This window comes from Oncorhynchus clarkii, chromosome 19 (assembly GCF_045791955.1).
Source record: "Oncorhynchus clarkii lewisi isolate Uvic-CL-2024 chromosome 19, UVic_Ocla_1.0, whole genome shotgun sequence".
In the NCBI taxonomy this organism is placed as follows: domain Eukaryota; kingdom Metazoa; phylum Chordata; class Actinopteri; order Salmoniformes; family Salmonidae; genus Oncorhynchus; species Oncorhynchus clarkii.
In genome coordinates, this window is record NC_092165.1 from 31,624,259 (window position 1) to 31,644,991 (window position 20,733).

At 43.4% G+C, this 20,733-nt stretch overlaps 1 protein-coding gene across 5 annotated transcripts in view; it reads left to right on the forward strand.

Annotated features, from left to right (window-relative positions):
• Positions 1 to 20,733, forward strand: part of LOC139375039 (mirror-image polydactyly 1) — a 107,758-nt gene that overhangs the window by 82,715 nt on the left and 4,310 nt on the right. For all 5 annotated transcript variants that reach the window (XM_071116409.1, XM_071116411.1, XM_071116410.1 and 2 more), the window contains 3 exons: positions 2,662 to 2,769; positions 7,772 to 7,875; positions 16,749 to 17,003. In XM_071116409.1, the coding sequence (XP_070972510.1) occupies positions 2,662 to 2,769; positions 7,772 to 7,875; positions 16,749 to 17,003 (467 nt within the window). The remainder of the gene's footprint in view (positions 1 to 2,661; positions 2,770 to 7,771; positions 7,876 to 16,748; positions 17,004 to 20,733) is intronic.

Here is a 20,733-nt window from a genome sequence, read left to right on the forward strand (position 1 = left end):
AGGGCTGTATGATATGCTGATTCAGTTTAGACAGGATCTCTAATGGGTCCATTTTAGTCAATGGGATGTGTAATAAACAGGTATTTCTAGTAACTTTTCTAGTAATGCCAGGTTAGCTGTATTGGTCCAACTTAGCTACTGTTATACGTTTCAGTCATACAATTAGAATATGGTTTCAGTATTGTTTCACTGTGTTCTGAGACTCAGTAACAGACGAACCACAGAACTAGAATGAATAGAACAGGCGTCCCTATTCAAGTCAATGATGGCATAATTGGTGAACTGGCAGCCTCATTCTATTTCTATGAAAAGAACACTCCTGTCCTCTCCTGCTCATTTCTCATAATTTGTTCAGTCTCTTCTCTCCTGTCTCATCCACCTCTGTTAATTATGTTGTCCCAGGTGTTCAAGCCATTTTATGAGGCTTTTTTTTTTACAATGCCTAAATCAAAGACTGTATGTGGACTTTGGGGGGACTTCCCTTTGTTCAAAATACTAGCTGGTGCGATCAAGTTTTTCGCTCAAGAGAAGTTATTCAAAAAATGAGAGCCTAAATCTGATTTTCGAAATGTGTTGATTCTCCAGATTTGTACACATTTACAGCAGTGCTCACACATTTTAAAATCTAGTAATCAGCTGACCAATGCAATGACTCAAGTTCATAGAAGTCAGTCAATGAATTTGAGGTTGACTCAAGTTTTGAGGTTGTCAATGAGGGAGATGTCGCCAGTCTTCTTAATGCCTCTGACTTTAACACAAGGCTGAGTGGGAGCAACCAGCCGAGCTCAACCCTAGACTACAACCATATCTCCACAAAACCCCGGGCTAACATCACATTCACATCTCCTGGAAAGAATATTGCCCCTGCTTTTTGCGGAGGGCAAAAAAAATAATCTTTGGAGCAATTTTAAAAGTAGGTTACAAATGCCTGTTCCTAATCCCTGTGAGGCGGGGATGGTCTCCACACTCTATCCTGAAGGATTTCTGCGTCCCCTGCTGCTCTTCCTATCCCTCTCTTCATCTCGAAGGGATTAGCCCACTGCGACTACCAGAGGGCCGCTACACCCACCAGCCTGCTGGAATATGAAAAGCTGGATAAGTGAAGGGAGGGAGGAGGAACAGGAACACATCTATTCTGTCCTATACCCCCCCCCTCCCCTTCCCTCTTCTTATTTTCTCTATATAAAGTGAATGCTGCAAAACAAAGGTTATTGATTTGTTAGGTACCTGGCAGTATGGTTACTTTATGCATTAATGAATATTGTTCCTTGGTGGACTAGTGTACATGTTAAAAACTGAGCGCTGACGTTTTGCTATGTTCTGATTTGTCGCCTTTCATTGCCAGATCCACATATTTTCCCAGCGTCGATGATGTGTAATTGAGGTACGAGCCTCTGATTTGATTGACCGTGTGATGCACGTGTGTTTTCAGGCATTATGCGCCGAACATATGTAACGCTAGGTAATCCGTGTCTGCTCCGTCCTCCATGTGTTCCGAAGGAGTGATGTGTTTGCGTGCCGTACTGTAGCCCCAGGAGTGGCCTTCCTAGCCTGCCTGGGAAGAATAGAGAGGTGTGCTCCTTCTCTCTGTGTTCAGATTGAAATACTTTTAGCCCAAAACATCTGTTGCCTGTAAGCCATAACTCACCCTGACACTAAAGAGAAGCTTTGTGTTTTGTCTGGACCAGGGAACTATTATTCCAGACGGCAGAGGAAGAGGATGAGGGACGAGAGCAGCGAGCGGGGCTCCTAGGCTGCGCCCGCCTGCTCTTGTTTGCGGGAGCACTTTGGGGTTTTTTAGGCAGCTGGATGTCGAAACATTGCGACTTGTCAGGGTGAGAGGGATGGTTTACATTCCTGGTAAGTGTCCTTTAGTCTTAGAATGTGCACATGGAGAAGAACACATATAGGCTGGTATGAAACAACTCTGGCTTCCAATAACACTGAGATGTCCTGACTGAGCCGCGGTCTGTGTGTTTATACTGTCTGTCTGTCTGTCTGTCTGTCTGTCTGTCTGTCTGTCTCAGTCTGTCTGTCTGTCTGTCAGTCTGTCTGTCTGTCTGTCTGTCTGTCTCTGTCTGTCTGTCTGTCTGTCAGTCAGTCAGTCAGTCAGTCTGTCAGTGTAGTCTGCAGTGCCTGTGGGGAAAAAGCAGGGGAACTGCTGACATCAGAGTAGATAACAATCACATAGTATGTAGTAATTCACGTTGCGTCTGTTTATGGTATTGAAAAAGATACCTTTTGGTATTTATTTTTAAATACTTTTATGAAAGCTTCATTGTCATCAAAGTATATTGCATGTTATTAAGTCATTAAATAATGTATTTATAAATGCTGAAGAATACAGGTCGACACATACATTTGCGGTATGAAGTTTATTTTTTTTCAGAAATAGACCAGTGAAAACAAGATGTCTCTGATCTTTTCAAACGGTTGTAACTGGTCGGTTTGGCCTATAAATTCTCCATTTCTCTTTGTCCTTCATGACTCATAAGAAGGTACTCTGCCAAGGAGTAGAAACCGAGAGCTACTGGTGGGAAAGACTGGCTGAAGCATGTATACATTTAGCTCTGCCTGCCTGGCATGCCGAGGCTTTCACTGCACTGCGATGGGCGAATTCCCTACTAATGTATTTCTCTTCCTCTGGCTCTTCTTCCACAGTGCAAGAGGCTGGAGCAGGATCTCCTACAGGCGAGAGAGCAGAGCCAGACTTCAGCAAACAACTTGAGACACCTGACTGCCGAAAACAATCAAGAGCGTTCTCAGAAGGTAAATCAACCCCCCCCCATTTTTGCCCCTCTCGCAGGAGAATCCTTGCAAATTAAGGCTTTGAGCAGCACAGGTTCTCCTTCTCTAGGGTCATGTTCCAAATGGCACCCTTTTCCCTATATAGTGCACTACTTTTGATCAGAGCGCCCTGGTCAAAAGTATTGCACTATAAAGGGAATAGGGTGCCATTTAGGCCTAGAACCCTGTGTATGAATACATGGGGCTGTGTACATTACTGTGCCAAGCTCACTGCTGCTGTTTGCCAACAAGTCTTATATGTCCTCCCCCACTCCTACTACAGTATGCTGGGGTCTTACTTAGATACCAACCCCTAAAACCAGCCCTGCCCCCACACTCACACACCACATTTCTATTTAAATTTTCCTCACAGGTAAAATGGTATTGTTTATTCAACCACTCACTGTTTGCTTGTTTTTTGCCCTTATTTGGCTTGGTGATCTAAAGCGATAGAGCTGTTGGTTGGGTGATCCAACCAACAATTTGATGCAATTTAGAATGACATCATCAACAAGGGGCTAGGGCCTTAATGTCACACACACACACCAACACACAAACGTGTCCCCTCCAGTGAGGTACAGGGTAAACACAAGACTATTTGATTTCTTCCATTTATCTGATGAAGCAGAGCCCCCTATGCTTAATGCGGAGAGAGTGAGCTGTAAACATGCTCATTAGATAGGGCTAGCTAGGTGAACGGTATCACCCCACCGATGAGCCTGAAGTAGCAAGGTTGCCTGAGAGGTCAGCTGATGGTCCCATTACAAAAAGGATTCTCTGAGGATACAGTAGATTACACTGCTATATGTTTGCAGCCAGGCCTATTCTGACTAGTGCTTGCCTTGCTTGCAGGCTATTGCTCTGTCTGTAGTCATTCACTGCTCTCTTCTCCTTGTCCTTTGGCTGACTAAGCTCTCGAGTCACCACCATTTGGAATTGATAGAAAAAGCAATAAGGCACAGAATTACCACATAGCTAGCTAGCTCCCTTATTGTTGCCTCTGACCTATTCCAACAGCTACATTTTATACATTACATTATACATTATTTTATACTTTATATTCTCATAATTAACATTTGCTTTGATGACTACTCTCTCTGGGTGTGATTGCCACATTTTGGAATCCTTATATTTCACTAATAGAATTCATGATCGTGAAAATCACGGCAATATTTGTTGGCCAGTATGGTGAAACGGACACACCCGCTGTTTGTTGATGAAAACAATGAACACGTTTGTGACTAAGGAGTATTGTGGTCGTTTTATTTATTTCAGATGACTATGATGAGTTCTTCTGCTTTAACTCATCTATGAGAAGCTCCTTCCAGTCTTCTCCTGCTCTTTCTAAAGGCTGCTTGCTGTCAGTACTGGTACTCTTCTTTATTTCTCAGACGGTTTCTCCACTGATGGCTTATTAAGAAATATATTACATTTTGTTATTAATGTAGCACTTGGTTTTTCTATAAATCCCCTTAATTATAGATTGGCTCCTGGGATTACAGAGCAGGGTTTTAATTTCAAATGAAACGGGAACAGCTGTCATAAAATTAGTCAACAGGGGCGGGAACAGATCCACAAAACAATTTCAAAACTCGCAGATCTTTGATTCGTCAATTGACATTTTACTTTAAAGAAACCAGCTGAGAGGAAATTACTTTTAAATTGATTTCAAAATAGAAAGGTCAGTGTCAGAAAGTCTTCTGCTGAAATTCATCTTGACGTGCAGAAAATGTACTCATTTTAAGTCTATTTCTTCTATAAATGCATGAATGGACTCTCTGTATACTCATAGCCTAAATGGTTTAATTTCTAAAGAATTATAGAAACAGGGACAGGGAACATGGCCAACCCAACATTCCCAATTTGTTTACATTTTAAGATCCCCAGACTTGCATTTGATCATGATACCAAATTCTTCCCTAGCATGACTAAGTAATGTCAAGTAGAAGTGTCGTGGAGGAGCAGGCTGAATCTGAGCTGCTAGGGTTAGCTAGACGGAGGAAGCAGTCGTAATGATTAACTGCATTGGCGAGGCGGGGAGAGGAGAGGAGCACTGCAGTGTGATCATTCTGGGCTGTCAGTGCTTGAAAGAAAAGCTGGTGTGCAAACACAGGTGGTTCAGGGCTAGGGCAGCCACTACAACAGACCACTTGAAATGACCTGAGCATTGAGAGCAATGAGAACCCCTCAACCCCGGCCCTCTCCTCTCCACCCCTGCCATTTCAGAGGGCCCTAAAGTCACAGACATCTACTCCGCTCAAGACAAGCCCACACACACTCTCTCACACACACACAGGGCTTTAGGACCCACTTACAGAGCGTCCTTGAGAAGACTGAAGAACTGGTTCTCTCACAGGCACTCATAGATTAAAAAATGATCTGTGTTTTATATACATTTCTTTTCACACTGAGGTGGGAATAATACTGTGAAATTGTGAAAATTATGATAATGGCTTTTAGTGTAAGTTTGAAATATTTGGGATGGGGTTTTGGCCTGAATGGTGACATCACTGTGCGGTAAATTAGTTCATAGACCAATAAGAAGAGACCAAACCTCTCTACCAATAACAGCTCATTTTCAGTGTTCCCCTCCCCACTCAGACCACTTTGAAACTGTACTAGCCAAATTCTTGCTTGACAAATTGCTCTTTTTGTTTCTTCTTTTTTTTAAAACAATCACAGTAAGCGACGTAATTGCTACCCAGAAATGATTTGATATTGAGCTAGAAACAGCAGCATTGGACCTTTAAAAAATTAAAACAGGATCTGAAACCTACAGCTTGATACTATTATTTGTTGAAGACATTATCATGAAAGCACAGTCATCATACACTTGCTCATTAACTAGCCCTCGGTTTAATGTGAATGCAGGTACATTACTTGTTGCTGCGGTCTAGTATGTCAAGGGCTTAGTTGCCAGGTGTCGTCTCTGGCTGTCGTTATCTCTTTGATTGATGTCCATTAGCAGGTGATTCAGACTGGAGGACAGGAGGAGGAAAGGCTGTGCAATTTGACACTAGTTTAAATTATATTATTCTAATTGGCCACTACAGATGAATAAGGTTACGGAGAATGTCGAGAACATAGTCCAGAATCAAATATATATTAGATCTTCTATTTATATCCATCAACAAAGTCCACATCAGTCAATAGTTTGTCGTGTGTCATAACAGATGCAGCCTTCCATAGATTGATCTTCCCAGTTCCCACCGAGTCAGAAATGCCAGCCAGTCCCTGCTGCCAATCTGTTGCACTTTGGCCCCATCCGCCCCACCACCGGCTGGCTGTATGCCCTGCAACCTCCTGTACTGTACCCTCTAAAAGGTCACGCTAGTTATTCTCCTTCACAGGACTGCCTGCCTTCATCATCACAACAGGTTAACCCGCTACTCTGTCAACCTCATTTGGATATTATTCTAATGAATGCTGATATAATACATATGATTAAAAGAAACTGGCTTTGAAGTCGAGCTCTCCTCCCTGTTGGTGAAAAGTACATATTGACTTTAGAGGTTGGCCTCTTTTTGATGTTCTCTTTGACTTGGGAGACCTTGCTGCCAGTAATTAGAAGGATGGTTCTGGAGACCCGAGGGGGAAGCTGCATGTACTTAGTTAGGCCAAAGGTGTTTATAGCAGCAGACCCCAGCCCAGCCCAGTGCTCATATGGTTTCAGCCTCTACAATCCTTGTCCAAGTCATAAAAGGCTTAAAAAATGAGTTGCATTTTTCCGCCCGACAACATTTATTTTTTTTACTTTTTAACAGTTAGGTACTTTCTAATTATGTCCAATAAGAACACAGATTTCCCTTTTTGCAGTGCCCTACTGAACATAACCCTGTTGTCCAATTCTCTTCTCCTCACAGATTTAGACAAAGCCCCTCCTAGCTCTTTCCCTCCTCCTCTATCACACAGAAGCTATAGATATTGCGGTCATTTACAGTATGGCCCTGTCTGCCTTGTTTATTTAAACCTCCTCCATTGTTCCCTCCTCTCCCAGCTGTTGAGACCATCAATACATCTGTTTCAACGGCTGCTAATTAGCAGGGTCTTTATTGTGGGCCAGGTTTAACCACAGGGTTGCCCAGGACACATTCACTCACACACACACACTGTTTACCCAGCGTCCCCTGCTCCCACCCACCGCCGCGACCAGTCCCGCCGGCCTCCCTTCCCGGTAGGCCCTCTGAGTAGGTGCTGAGTGGAGAGACAATAGCATGAATGGGATCCCCTCAGAGCATCCTCATTGTGTAGGATGCTCCCTGTGTGCTGCTGGGACTGCTGGCGCTCTACATGCGCTGAATTAAAACGCAGTTAAAAGACATACGCTGCTACGCTGCAGACATGGATAGTTCTCTGTGTGAGAGGAATCAGTAGTCTTACATTTGCAGCTTCGGCCTCAGTACGAAAACTACTGCGAGAACCCGTAAAGAAGTGATAATTCAGCTGCATTTTAACACGATTTGGTTTTGAGTAAACTACTTTTTCCAGTGTTCAAAAACGGAATGCATCAGATGTTTTTATGAAAAGTGTGTTAACTTTGTCAAATCAAAATGGTCAAAATGCAGGAGCATTTGTGAATGTCTTCTTTCAGAAAGAGAGAGCCATTGATGAAAAACATTGATTCAACCACCCGGGTACAATGTCACTTGACTGCTACAAGCTATGTTTGTCAGACTGTGATGGGATGTGTGTGTGTGTGTGTGTGTGTGTGTGTGTGTGTGTGTGTGTGTGTGTGTGTGTGTGTGTGTGTGTGTGTGTGTGTGTGTGTGTGTGTGTGTGTGTGTGTGTGTGTGTGTGTGTGTGTGTGTGTGTGTGTGTGTGTGTGTGTGTTCCTTGTGTTTTTACCAGAAGGTGCTGGAGAAAGTCATATGTGTTCTACACAAAAGATCAGTGATGTTACAATTAGTAATCATGTTCGATCTATTCATTGCATTTCTATCTGCGTCATTCTGAACAGTCTGTCTGTCCGTCCGTTGTGTTGTAGTGTTACCAGGAGGACGTAGAGGCGGTCCAGAGAGAGAGAGACAGGGCACTGGAGCACATTCAACGGCTGAAAGAGGAAATACAAACACTGCGAACGTACCACAGGTGACACACACACACACACACTTCCCCTTTTAAAAATGCTACACCTTCACTATCATCTGCATAGACGATTCAAATATAGGAATCCCTATCTGCATAAGTGAACATTCACAGTTAATAGGAAAATATGGTTTGTTGCTGCTTGGTACATTGATATGATTTCTGCTGTGGATATTGGATATTTAAAGGCACAACAGTGAAATATGATCAGCGATATATTAGACTGCTTCGATGTGACTTAGCAGGATCTTAGTGGGAAGTCATTTGTGTCATCATATCTATAATATAATGTAATGCTCAATCGTGCATTTTTCCAATAGTACATTTTATGTCAACAAAAAGTATCCCATCTTTGATGTAACAATTGTAAAATACTGACCCTAGTAATAAAGTATTATATTCCAGTGTAATTTTGAATCCAATTCTGCACCAATAATACTAGCAGCAGGGAGAGTGTTACACATTCATGGGACCATAGATCCTTTCAATTGTATTTGGCTGAAAGAGTTGGGGGTGTCACACCTCATTTTAACTTCTTAATCAAATACAATTCTGCACAGCAAGACAGATCATCGCTCTCCCACTTATTAAAAATGAGAAGCGTGTTCCGAGCCAGCTCTCCCTCCAACGTACTCAAGAAAATCCATATTAAAGAGTTAAAACTGGACCTCATATGCAGTGTTTGCTCTGGATTGAGATAGCTAAAATATGTAATTACACTCTAGTTAGACTTATAATATTAATCCGTGGGAACTTCTTTATCAGACGTTTTGGAAAATACAGTAAAATAAGGAAAGGTTGCTTTTTATTTGTCTCAGCTTTAATCCGCCAATGACAGTTTTTGTCATTTGTCACTCAATGGAAGAAATGAACGCTTTAAAAAAAAAGAGACGAAAAACATGAGACACTTGAACTTCCAGCCGTGTAGATGTCTTTCATTGTGTATTTTCCGTTGGCTCAGAAAGTAGCCGTTCTGGTTTGGTAAACCTGACTCCTGTTCTTAATGTTTCCCATATTCTGATAGTACGTTTTGTCATTTTTTAAATTTTTTTATCTGCATCTCATCTGTCACGTGGTTGAGTGTTTGTCTGGCGTTGGTTCACACATTGTGACAGATCTATGGTCCTATTCCCACTACGAGATACGAAGAAGAGTCTGAGGAGCACGTTACATCGTTGCCTTAACTTTCGTTGTGGATGCCAACCGAACATTTTGGTTCGAGGCTCAAATTGACTGTAAATATCACTGTAGCCCCAGGCCATTAAGCACAAACTATTCAACAATGACAGAAACCTTTCTTCTCAAACATATGACACTATTGAATAATGTAACCAAACCATATTACACTCTTGAATAATGCAACAATTTACATGCATGTATGTGCAGACAATTAAAGAATGTGTTTTCTCGTCTGTATGCTACAAGACAAAATCACAGAGTTACTATAAGGGCGTGTCTTCATCAAGTAATGTTAGCCTATCACAAATGATATCTTTTTATCAATATCATGCAAATCATTACATATGGTAAAAGCAAATTGCGACTGAAAATGCGGGTATGAGTGAGTTCACCACAATAAGCTGTTTTATATGGAAGCCCATACCAGCCACAAAAAAAGAAAATGTTAATGATTTGTAAATGTGCACAATTAGTCTGTGCTTCAGTCTGGTCAACTGTAGACTACTAATAACAACCACAGCTCCAGGTAGCTTAGAAACACCTATGCGCTCTGGTCACATGGGGGCCAGGGGAAACGTAGCATCATGTTTTTATAGCCCAAGCTACAGTATGTATTTATAGCCTAAAATAGGCCCATTTTATTTGTATTCTGAGAAGATGTGAATGTGATCAAATTTGGTTTATATTCACACTTCAGGTGGCTAGGCTACCTCTGCCTTTTTAATCAATATTATTGACTTGAATTAATCAATTAACACAATAGTGGTGACATACTGTATGAGTATATTTTTAATTACAGATGCAAAGGCCTATACGATGCAACCCTGCATAGGCCCATATAAAACCCTTTTTTTACAGCTGATTTATTACTGCTGTACGCTGCAACTTGGGTCCGAAGTTGGCTACGTTAGCCTGCTACCAGATCAGGAAAAACTCTGGGCCCCTGGAAAACAATTCCCTCCCCCCCACCTCTGAAATCACCACACAATGTTAAAAATTAAGGGGGGGGCGACTACATTTGACATGTTTTTGGGGATGGGCTTCCATTGTTTTATTTGGCTCAGTGCAGCCGGCAGCTAATGTGACATTTTCAGAATGTCACAGGCTGTTACTACAATTTCAGGCAGGAACTTAATAAAGTTTCAAATATTAGGAAAATGTCTATAGATTTCAGCTGTTTAAAAAAAAATTATCTGCTATTACCATTTACACTGTAAGAATGTTGGCTCACCGTGACAATTTTGTTCACACTGCCCTGCTCTAAGGGGGCAACTGTCTGGGGTAGTAGGCAAGACGTAGCAAGCACGCAAGTTTACATTTGAGTAATATGTGTAGCCGACGGTATTTTTACCAGAAGTGTAGTAAATGGGAAGAGGCTCTATGAGAACACTAGTAGGATTTTCTGAAGCCCCCCCACCTCACCCTGGCTTTACTCCTAGGACACTGAGGACGACATTGTTTTCTCCTCTTCTCAGACAATTTGTTTTGTGTGAAAACGAGAGAAAGAAAGCGCGAGATAGAAGAGTGGGTCTTGTACTGGTCCTGTGGTGCTAGACCTTTATGTGGGGAACCAGCCTTCGAGGCCCAACAAAGCCCAGAAGAGAAGATGGCCCGGCTATGTGTGTCTGTTTGCTCTGAGGATTCACTGGCCCTCTCCATTGTGTCCCCAGGATAACAACACACCCAATCATATGAAAGGGAGGCAGCAGACGTCAAATAAAAATAAAGAAGAAGAGAAGGGGCCAAAACGCTAGCGACCGGCCAGCCTACCCCGTCAAAACACAGACTCACATTATGGGGTTCCATGTTCAGAGAAACCCCTGTTGATAAAAAGCAAAAATAGGGAGAAATGTACTAGCCGATGGGGGCCAGTTGTTTTAAAGGGTTGACGTTGGAGGTGCTGGGGGCGGTGGGCTGAGGGAGAGGGGAGACGGCCGGTGCTTTGTTTGAGACCCAGCCAGACCAGGGCTGTGTTCCAAATGTGTCCTAAATGCCACCCTATTACCTGCATAGTGCACTACTTTTAACCGGAGACCTATGAGCCCTGGTCAAAAGTAGTGCACTACATAGGGGAATAGGGTGCCATTTGGGACTGAACCCAAGGCTGCTGGAGGGAGTCAGTCAGCCCAAGCAGGACACGTATTAACACTCCGGATGGACAGACAGACGGCTCCCTGGGGAAGGCTGATTATAACGGAGGCTGAGTGGGTCGCACTTTAACACCTAAAAACTCAATAGTCATTTGCTTGGCTAGCAGACGGAAACAAGACAGGCTGCCTGGAGTTTCCTACTGGGGCTTCACTATATACGTTCATATCTGCACAAAACCCAGATGAAGGCTCCACATTGGCTTTAACAGTAAAGAAGTATTTTTATCAACTTCCACTGTCCCTCTGGAGTTGCTGAATTTCCTCTTCACTTTCACGGGGCAATTTAGGTTCATTTTTTCAAAGTGATACAAAACGTACGTCACCATCAATCCTGCCTGACTGAGTAACAACAAGGAAAAGTGAACCATTGCCTCAGACTCAGGGTTAGCCCTTCCTTTTCAGTCTGTGCTGCCCAATACATTTGGCGGATTGTCTGGGAGCCCTCCGAGCAAGCTAAACTCATTCGAGATAGAAACGGAGGAAGTAATTCAAAACGCACAGCAGCACCCTGGCAAACTCTCGAACCTCAAACCGAAATTGGTTTGTGTTCCTATATCGTAGGCAGATGATAGAAACGCGTTATTTAGGGACAAGCCAGTATAAACAGCATGGACACTCCTCCCAGTGCTGAGAGTGTCCCACTGTGATTTATTTCTATGATAGTAGGAGCCAAGATATCCTGGTCCCAGATCTGTTTGTGCTGTCTTGCCAACTGCTATGGTCTTTAACATATTGTCATGCCAAACATGACAACGACCATAGTAGTTGGCTGTACAGCATAAACAGATCTAGGACCAGTCTAGAGCCAAGGTACTGAAGGTGGCTATCCTCCCAGTTAATGTGGTTTGGCTTGGGATACTGTACATGTGTCATAAAAGGTGAGGTGACCTGGCTGCCTCTCAGAGGTGCCAAGGTAGGTAGGTGACACAAATGTTATCCTGTCCAGTACCTGGTGTACATGTCTGGTAACAGGAGAGGTCTGTGACCAGGCTCTCTCTGCTGACCTTGTGGTTTATTTGTTTAGAGCCCAGAGAGATAAGTCTCTATTAAATGGTATTTTACATACCCAGCCCTTAACAATCCCCCTCCACACTAACCATTAACCATACATACATCCTAAAATGGCACCCTACCCTTATATAGTGCACTGCTTTTGACCAGGGCTCATAGGGCTCTAGTCAAAGTAGCGTAAATAGAGGGAATAGGGTGCCATTTGTGACATACCCCAACTCTAGAATTGGAGGGCAGGTTCGTTGAGCTCTAGCGTCTGTGCGGTGTAATCTGATTGGGGGACTTAATGGCTAACTGTTCTGCGTTGCAGACTGTTCTGTAGGTCACTGGCAGAAACTGGTGCAGAAAGCCACCATGTTCAGAAACACAGAATGAATAGTCATGAGCATTCTATAGATAGCCACAGACGCACAAGAGCAGGTGGGGAGATAAGAATGAGGAATCTGGAGCAGAACTTGTTGCAAATACTGTACTTCATGACAAGAAAGTCATGGGGCGCTTACTAGACCTATTTCTCACTCCAGCTAGGTATTTGGATGAAACACAGATGGATGAAATGTGATCAGATCAGTACAACAGGAACTTTCTAGCTAGATTAAACGGACACTCGTCCCCATGAATGGAACGTGATCAGCTCTAACAGTACAGTACATGCATGGCCTTGTGCTTTTGTTGTTCCAAGGAGTACTTCCCATGGAAGATGTCAGCACTATTAAATATTGGTGCTAAAATCCCCTAATTTTACTTTAATGTGATCCCAGTAGCAGATTTCAGTTAGAAACACAACTTCAAATGACCTCTCATCTGGTTTGTGGTCTCGTTTAACCACTCTCTCTCTCAATAGGTAGCTCTCTGTGTCTCCTTGGGAGAATCTCAATTGTCCTCCGTCCTCTCCTTGCCTCTTTTTGAGAAACGTCTTCGAGGAGTGGAGGCAAGGAGAGGAAAGGTTTCATTGCATGAAATGAGACTCCTCCACTCACGTGTCACCAGGCAACTGACGTTTACAGGGATGAAATCCCATAACAACGTTGTGAATTGATCAAAACAAATGTCGCTAGTTGTGCAATACATACAGATACAATGAGAAGTAGCGTATTGTTTTTAAATGTGTGTGAACAACAACTTTTTCAAAGGTGGGCTGGCGGATTTGAAAACACTTCTGAAGCGCGAGGATACTCTCGTGCATCCTCTGCTGAAGTAGGTAATTAAGGAGGGGAGCAGACTCCTATGTTTGCCTACTAACGAATTGACACTCTCTTCGACCACTTATCGGTTTCCGGGTCACAGAGGAGTCGAGGAGAAGACAGATATTTTGCCCAATTCAGAATCTCCCCCTCCATTCTCTCTCCCTGCTTCGTTCGCTCTACCAGGAAATGAAAGTGAACAGTTTGAGGACAATGTTTCTCTTTCCTGTTGATTGGTTTCCATGTGTGTTGTAAAGGGAGGGGTATAGTGTAGCTGGGGGAGGGTCGAGGCGCGGTTGCCAGGGTCAGATAAGATAATCCATATTTAAGCAGCACTCCCCCTCCCTCCTCTGTCCTTGTTTGTCACTGTCATCGGGCCTTCAGACCCAATATGTTTACATTTAATTAAACAAAGCACACAAACGTTACATCACTTCCAATAGCTATCAATAGCACAGCTGAATTGATTACCCTCAGCTCTGAAAAACAAGAGGAAGCATTAAACAGGAGCTTCATCTTCCCCCTCTGAAACTCATTACAGGCCAGAATGACTGATATGATTTTAAAGCTATGTCCACACGCCTACCTGGAATGGCAGCAGAGACCTCTGGTCATTAATCTAGATTAGATTGTCAGCCGTCAGTGGACAACTGACTATAATGTCGCTCATAGAGCTAATGGAGGATAGAAAGGGTATTGTTATCTGACAAAAACCTTATTACCTAGCTCAGGGCTCTCCAACCCTGTTCCTGGAGAACTACCGTCCTGTAGGTTTTCACTCCAACACTAATCTAGCGCACCTGATTGTAATAATTAGCTGGTTGAGAAGCTGAACCAGGTTAGTTACGACTGGGGTTGGAGTGAAAACCTACAGGAGAGTAGCTCTCCACGAACAGGGTTGTAGAGCCTTGACCTAGCTAGTTACCTGCCCCTTCAATGAATGGGGTTGTTTTAATGTTTAGCTTTGAATTGATATTTAACTCTGCTGAGGTACAGTGATTTTTTTTTTTTTTTAAATCAAGCAAGTTGTGGAAAATATATCATATAAATCTTTCAGTTATAGAAGTGGAATGCCCTGGGGTTATTGCATACTATGTTATATTGCAAGTCAAGGATTGTGTCATCCAATGGCCTTCACCAGATTGTTCAATGATGTTGATGATTATTATTTCTATTTTATCTCTGCGTCAATAACAGTGACTTGAAACTCTTGCTGAATTAAGGATCACATATTGGTCTTTGGAGAGGAGAGAGAGCGAGAGCCTCATTATCCAATCTCATTTTTAATCATATTGCCAGTGAGACATATTTTTCAAATATATTTTTTCAATTGATTGGACACATTCTTGTGGGATTGTCCAAAAAATATGCATTGGAATTGGTTTGGGTTAATAACTGAACTGGGCAAGGGTATTGTTCCTGTACTGTAATCGAGTGAAGAATGGAGTAATACATCTCTGTATTAATTAATTAATACATCTCTAATAGGATTTGTCCCAAATGGCTCCCTGATCCTAGTTGGGCTCCTGAGTGGCGCAGCGGTCTAAGGCACTGCATCTCAGTGCTAGAGGCGTCACTACAGACACCTTGGTTCGATTCCAGGCTTTATCACAACCGGCCGTGATTGGGAGTCCCATAAGGCGGCGCGCAATTGACCCAACGTCATCCGAGTTTGGCCATTATAGGCCGTCATTGTAAATAAGAATTAGTTCTTAACTGACTTGCCTTGTTAAATAAAGTACTTTTTCAAAAGTACTAATACTTTTGACCCATTGACCCCAACTCTGACTATGTATGCATCCCAGGTAAGGGACCATTTGGAATGTATACATAGTCAGAGTTGGGGTCAGTGGGAAATGTTTGGTTTCCTCTCCTTCCCAATAGATCATGGGTTTTGTAAGCCCTTTACTAAGGTGAAGAGTACCCTACCACCCTACCAAGCTCTATTGATAATATAACCACACCGATGTAGTGTTTACCTCAATCGTTCTCTATTTGAGAGCTGCTTTCTCTCTCTTTATTTGAGAGATTTTCTCATCTCATTGGAAACACCTGTCTGCTTTCACCTTGCGCTCCTATGTCTCAACCAGTTTGATGCTCTCAGTCGCACACACACACACACACACACACACGCGCGCGCGGTCACACTCGTTTGATGCTTTCAGTCAGTCAGTCCCGTCAGTAATGTACGGTAATATATTCCACTGACATTCTGCTGCATTATTGCCTCCAGATATTGTCTCATGTAGTGACATAGCGTTTGAATATTAAACGTGTCTCTTTGCCACGGGGTGTTAATACAGAATAACGTTCCCTACTGTCAGTTAAACTGCGGGCATGCTTTCATTGGTTAAGGTCAAGTTTCTGTCTGTTTGTGTTAGGAATGTGTCCAGCTGCACTCTGACTGCAAAGTCAGAAGTGTAGAGGAAAGGAGACTTGTTGGTTGGAAGCCTGTTCAGTGCATCATCCCTGTACTGCACTTTCAAGCTACAAGAGCTACTATTGTATCATTGCAGCGACTTCTCATCCTTCTTTTGCTGTACTTGTTGTAGCTGAGGTTGTTTCCAGTAGTTGTGCCTCTTTGGTGTTCAGGCGACCCAGCATGTACAAATATTTTCCTCCCACCGAATTCAAAGCCAAAGGATCATATCAATGTGTCAATCAAATATAATGAGAACTGCTTTTTTCAGAGTGCCTTGTTAACAGTCCTAACGCTATTGTTGTTAGCTGACACCCTGTAGCTTCCTGAAGTACCAGTATGTTGCTGGTGATGTGCTGGCGTTCATAGTTACATTTATAGATACATTTTAGTGTCTGTGTGATGATGGATTATTGTGATTCCAGGGAGAATTCAATTAACCAGTGGTGGGAAAAGTATCCAATTGTCATACTTTAGTCAAATTAAAGATGCCTTCATAGAAAATGACTTAAGTGAAAGTCACGCAGAAAAATACCACTTGAGTAAAAGTCTAAAAGTATTTGGTTTTAAATATATTTAAGTATCAAAAGTAAACGTATACATAATTTAAATAGCTTATAATAAGAAAATCAGACGAAGCATTTGTGTTTAGTGAGTCCTCCAGATCAGAGGCAGTAGGGATGACCAGGGATGTTCTGTTGATAAGTGAGTGAATTGGACCACTTTCCTGTCCTGCTAAGAATTGAAAATGTAGTGGAGTAAAGTACGTTATTTTCTTTAGGAATGTTGTGAAGTAAAAGTAGTCAAAAATATAAATTGTAAAGTACAGATAAAAAACGACTTAAGTAGTACTTTAAAGTATTTTTACATAAGTACTTTACACCACTGCAATTAAGTATCATCTCATTTAATTCATCTTATCTCTCCCTACAGCTTGCACCAAGCCCAGTGTGAGTTAGGGGCCACCAGTCAGACAGAGCAAGGGGCCTCATATCTCAGCTCTCCATCCCAGACCCTCCAAACCAAGCCCCTCCAGCCCAGGGAAGCACCCTCTGGTCTGGTCAGTCCCCCCCACCAGCAGCCCCTCCTGGCTCAGCTCCAGAGAATGGCCTCAGAGCACCAGAACACCCAGGCCCAGCTACAACACTCCCAAGAGACAGCGAGGGAGGCCAACGAGAAAGTACAGAAGTGAGTAAAACTGAGCTAACTAGAGTACAACTCTGGTTTTACAGACCCCTCCGTAATGACTAGCCCATGAAAAACTGCTACTAAATCAAATGTACTTTCTCGACATCTGAAAATGAAGGTCAAAACCACCACCGCAATTTAGTTTCACTTAATATAGACACGTTTTTTTAACCCCCGCCATGTTGCCCCATGACAAGAATTTGGTAAACACATGCTCCTCCCTAGCCCCTGCAACAGATTCCCCACCCTTCCCATCCCCAAATCCTTCTCGCCCCTCCCCCCATGACTCCTGCTGCACCCTACCCCCATCCTCTTGACTTGTGCTAGGGGTGTCCATGCTGAAGGATAGTTGGTTACTAGTTGTCTGGGAGGCCTTCCCTTCTCAGTCCCAGCCTGATCTCTGCTGCTCCTGCATCCTCCCACAGTCACACTGGGGCCACCCGCTCCCCGCTAAACAAACAGCAGTCGCCCTGCTCATCTATTTGCCTGGTGAATTAACAGGGGGGATGGTGATGGGGGGGGTGACAGTTCTCAGCACTGGGAAAACTGAAAGGCTTCCCCCCCACACCCCTCAGATTGGGAGGGAGAAAAGAGGGGATTCTGGTTGGTATTGTATTTAAACGATCCTCACTGGAGGGCCTCCATTATGCTTGGAAGATCTCACAGTGTCTTCTACAACCTTCACTCTAAATGTAAAAACTAACGCACACTTCCCGTATGAAGGCAACATTTTCAGTCCACTGGCTCAACTGCTCTTGCAGTGTGCAGACTGGGAATAGTTTGGAAAACTGCAGCTGGCAATTACTTTGCGTGCACTGAACTGGTACTGTTACTGATGTTCTGCACTTTTATGGATTTTTTTTTTGAATACTAGTTCCTAGTGTAGGCCAACAAGGTAGTGTTAACCATTTCAGAGCATGGTCTGGGACTGGGACATCTTTCAGTCAGATCCTTTCCCAGAAAGAGGTCTGTCAGGGGGGTTAGATGTGTCAAGGTGTGGAGGGTGGGTAGAGACTGCGGCCCAGGCCAAGGATGAGCAGCAGCAGCATCAGAAGAGAGTCACACTCGACCGTTAACTGACCCCCAGATGGATGGCCCTGGTCCTGCTGGGATGCATCCCAGATGGCACCCTATTCTCTATAGTGCACTAGGGCTCAAGTCAAAAGAAGCTCATTATATAGGGAAATAGGGCACCATTTGGGTTGTGGTGGTGTGGGAGTCAGTGGGAAGCAGCGCTGACGAGGGCCCCGTCGCACGGCTGTGAGAAGAATGCACGAGGAGCCGAGTTACCTCGCTCTCTCCCCCCTCACCCCTCATCACCCCCTAGAGGACACGGCTTGCCAGAGGAAACGGAGAGGCGGCCCAGAATGTGGCACCTGAGTGCCGGGGGCTGACTGTCCTGCAGCTCCATTGATGGAGGGGCTGAGCAGAATGTCTAATGACCTATCTGAAGCTGCCTGCTGAATCAAAATTGGCCATGGAGGAGACGAAAGGACACAAAGACCCTTTTCATCAGTAGGTGGTGGTCCTCGCCCGCTAGTTACTAGCACGCTACTTACTGCTGTCTTTCTCTCCCTCTCTCATCATCATTATCATATCTCAGAGCCTTTGCTGCTCTACAGTGCTTCTTTTTTTACATTACAGCCTTATTCTAAAAAATAAAAATAAATAAATTAAATGTCCTCATCAATCTACACACAATAGCCCATAATGACAAAGCGAAAACAGGTTTTTAGATGTTTTTGCAAGTCATTGATCAGATTGATCAGAAATACAGTGTAGACATTGTTAATGTAGTAAATGACTATTGTAGCTGGAAACGGCAGATTTTTTATGGAATATCTACATAGGCGTACAGAGGCCCATTATCAGCAACCCTCACTCCTGTGTTCTAATGTCACGTTGTGTTAGCTAATCCAAGTTTATGATTTTAAAAGGCTAATTTATCATTAGAAATCCATTTGCAATTATGTTAGCACAGCTGAAAACTGTTGTCCTGATTAAAGAAGTAATAAAACTGGCCTTCTTTAGACTAGTTGAGTATCTGGAGCATCAGCATTTGTGGGTTCGATTACAGACTCAAAATGGCCAGAAACAAAGCCCTTTCTTCTGAAACTCATCAGTCTATTCTTGTCTAGGACTTGTCTGTTTCTCAAACTAGACACTCTAATGTACTTGTCCTCTTGCTCAGTTGTGCACCGGGGCCTCCCACTCCTCATTCAATTCTGGTTAGAGACAGTTTGTGCTGTTCTGTGAAGGGAGTAGTACACAGCGTTGTACGAGATCTTTTGTTTCTTGGCAATTTCTCGATTGGAATAGCCTTCATTTCTCAGAACAAGAATAGACTGATGCGTTTCAGAAGAAAGGGCTTTGTTTCTGGCCATTTCGAGCCCGTAATCGAACCCACAAATGCTAATGCTCCAGATACTCAACTCGTCTATGTGACCCCAAACTTGAGTTGGTGTTATGTAACTTTCTTATGAGTCATCGTTGTAACTGTTGAACATTGCATTTTCGATGCCATGTGTAACTGTATTAATTATTAATTATATACTGTATATGTATTGTTTAAACACTTTCTGAGCTTTAAAATCTTGATAAATACGAACAAGTGCACCATCCATCCAGTACAATGCACACTCTACTGAAACACTGGTAGCTTATATTTTACTGCTCTATTGCAAGAAGAGTCTGATTCGGCGTTGTTTAGAATGAATGCGAAGAGCTGCGTGTTTACTCCATCTTATTCCAGCTATAATTGTTGGTTTTGCGACACTGAATTCTTAATCAGGATTTATGTTTTCTCTGGCTGCTCCCCGGCGTGTGTGTTTGGGTTTACTGGCCACCCTTGGTAAACAGTGTTGTTCCAAATCCCCACCAGTACACCTTGGACAGAGACACACACTAGCTGGAACTGTCTAAACGTGACAGAGAGGCTAATGCATATATTTAAAAATGCAACGAGGGGCTGCACCATTTACACACAAGGGGGACAAGGTGTGTGTGTGTGTTTGTGTGTGTTTGAGGGGGGAGGGGGGGGGGGGGGATTTCTTGCCTCGTGTTCATGTTAACTAGTTAGGTGGGCCGTGTTTGCCTGTGTGTATCAGTGAGTGTTGGCCTGTGTGCGTGGCCTGTACATTCAGTGGCTGGAGTGTTTGCATGGCCTTTGTGACTTGGACCTTTCTTAAACATTAGCAATCCTCTTGGCCTTATTTTCTCTCCCCATTGCTAATATGTTGATCTCTCCTCCACAGCAAGCTGATGTTACACACAGCGCTAGCCGCCGTGTCATCCTCACCACGCATAAATAAACACAGGTTTGTGGTGGCGATGACTCGCCATGTTGAGGAAAACAGATGGAGAATAACTTTCCCGGACAGACAATACCTGGGTCAGACCACTCCCAGATGCTGCCTGATTACCAGCCAGTCGGTAGAAACCCTTGGCAAAGCAGATTGGCAGGTCACAGCTTAGACAGTCTCGCAGGCAGCGCAATTCTCTGGTTGCGTCCCAATAATCTCTCCATCCTGCTGAAGTGTGGCCTCGTTCACTACTCCCCACAAATTGAGTGTTTGTATGAGCTAGAGGGAGTTTCCATATACCAGTCATTTCTTTTCAAATCCATGAAGGGAAGTGAACCAGTGCACACTTTGGGGGAAAGAAGAGATCATTTTGACGCACCCTCAGGCTCTTAACAGACCATTACAACTGAGCTGCTGAGGGAAAACAA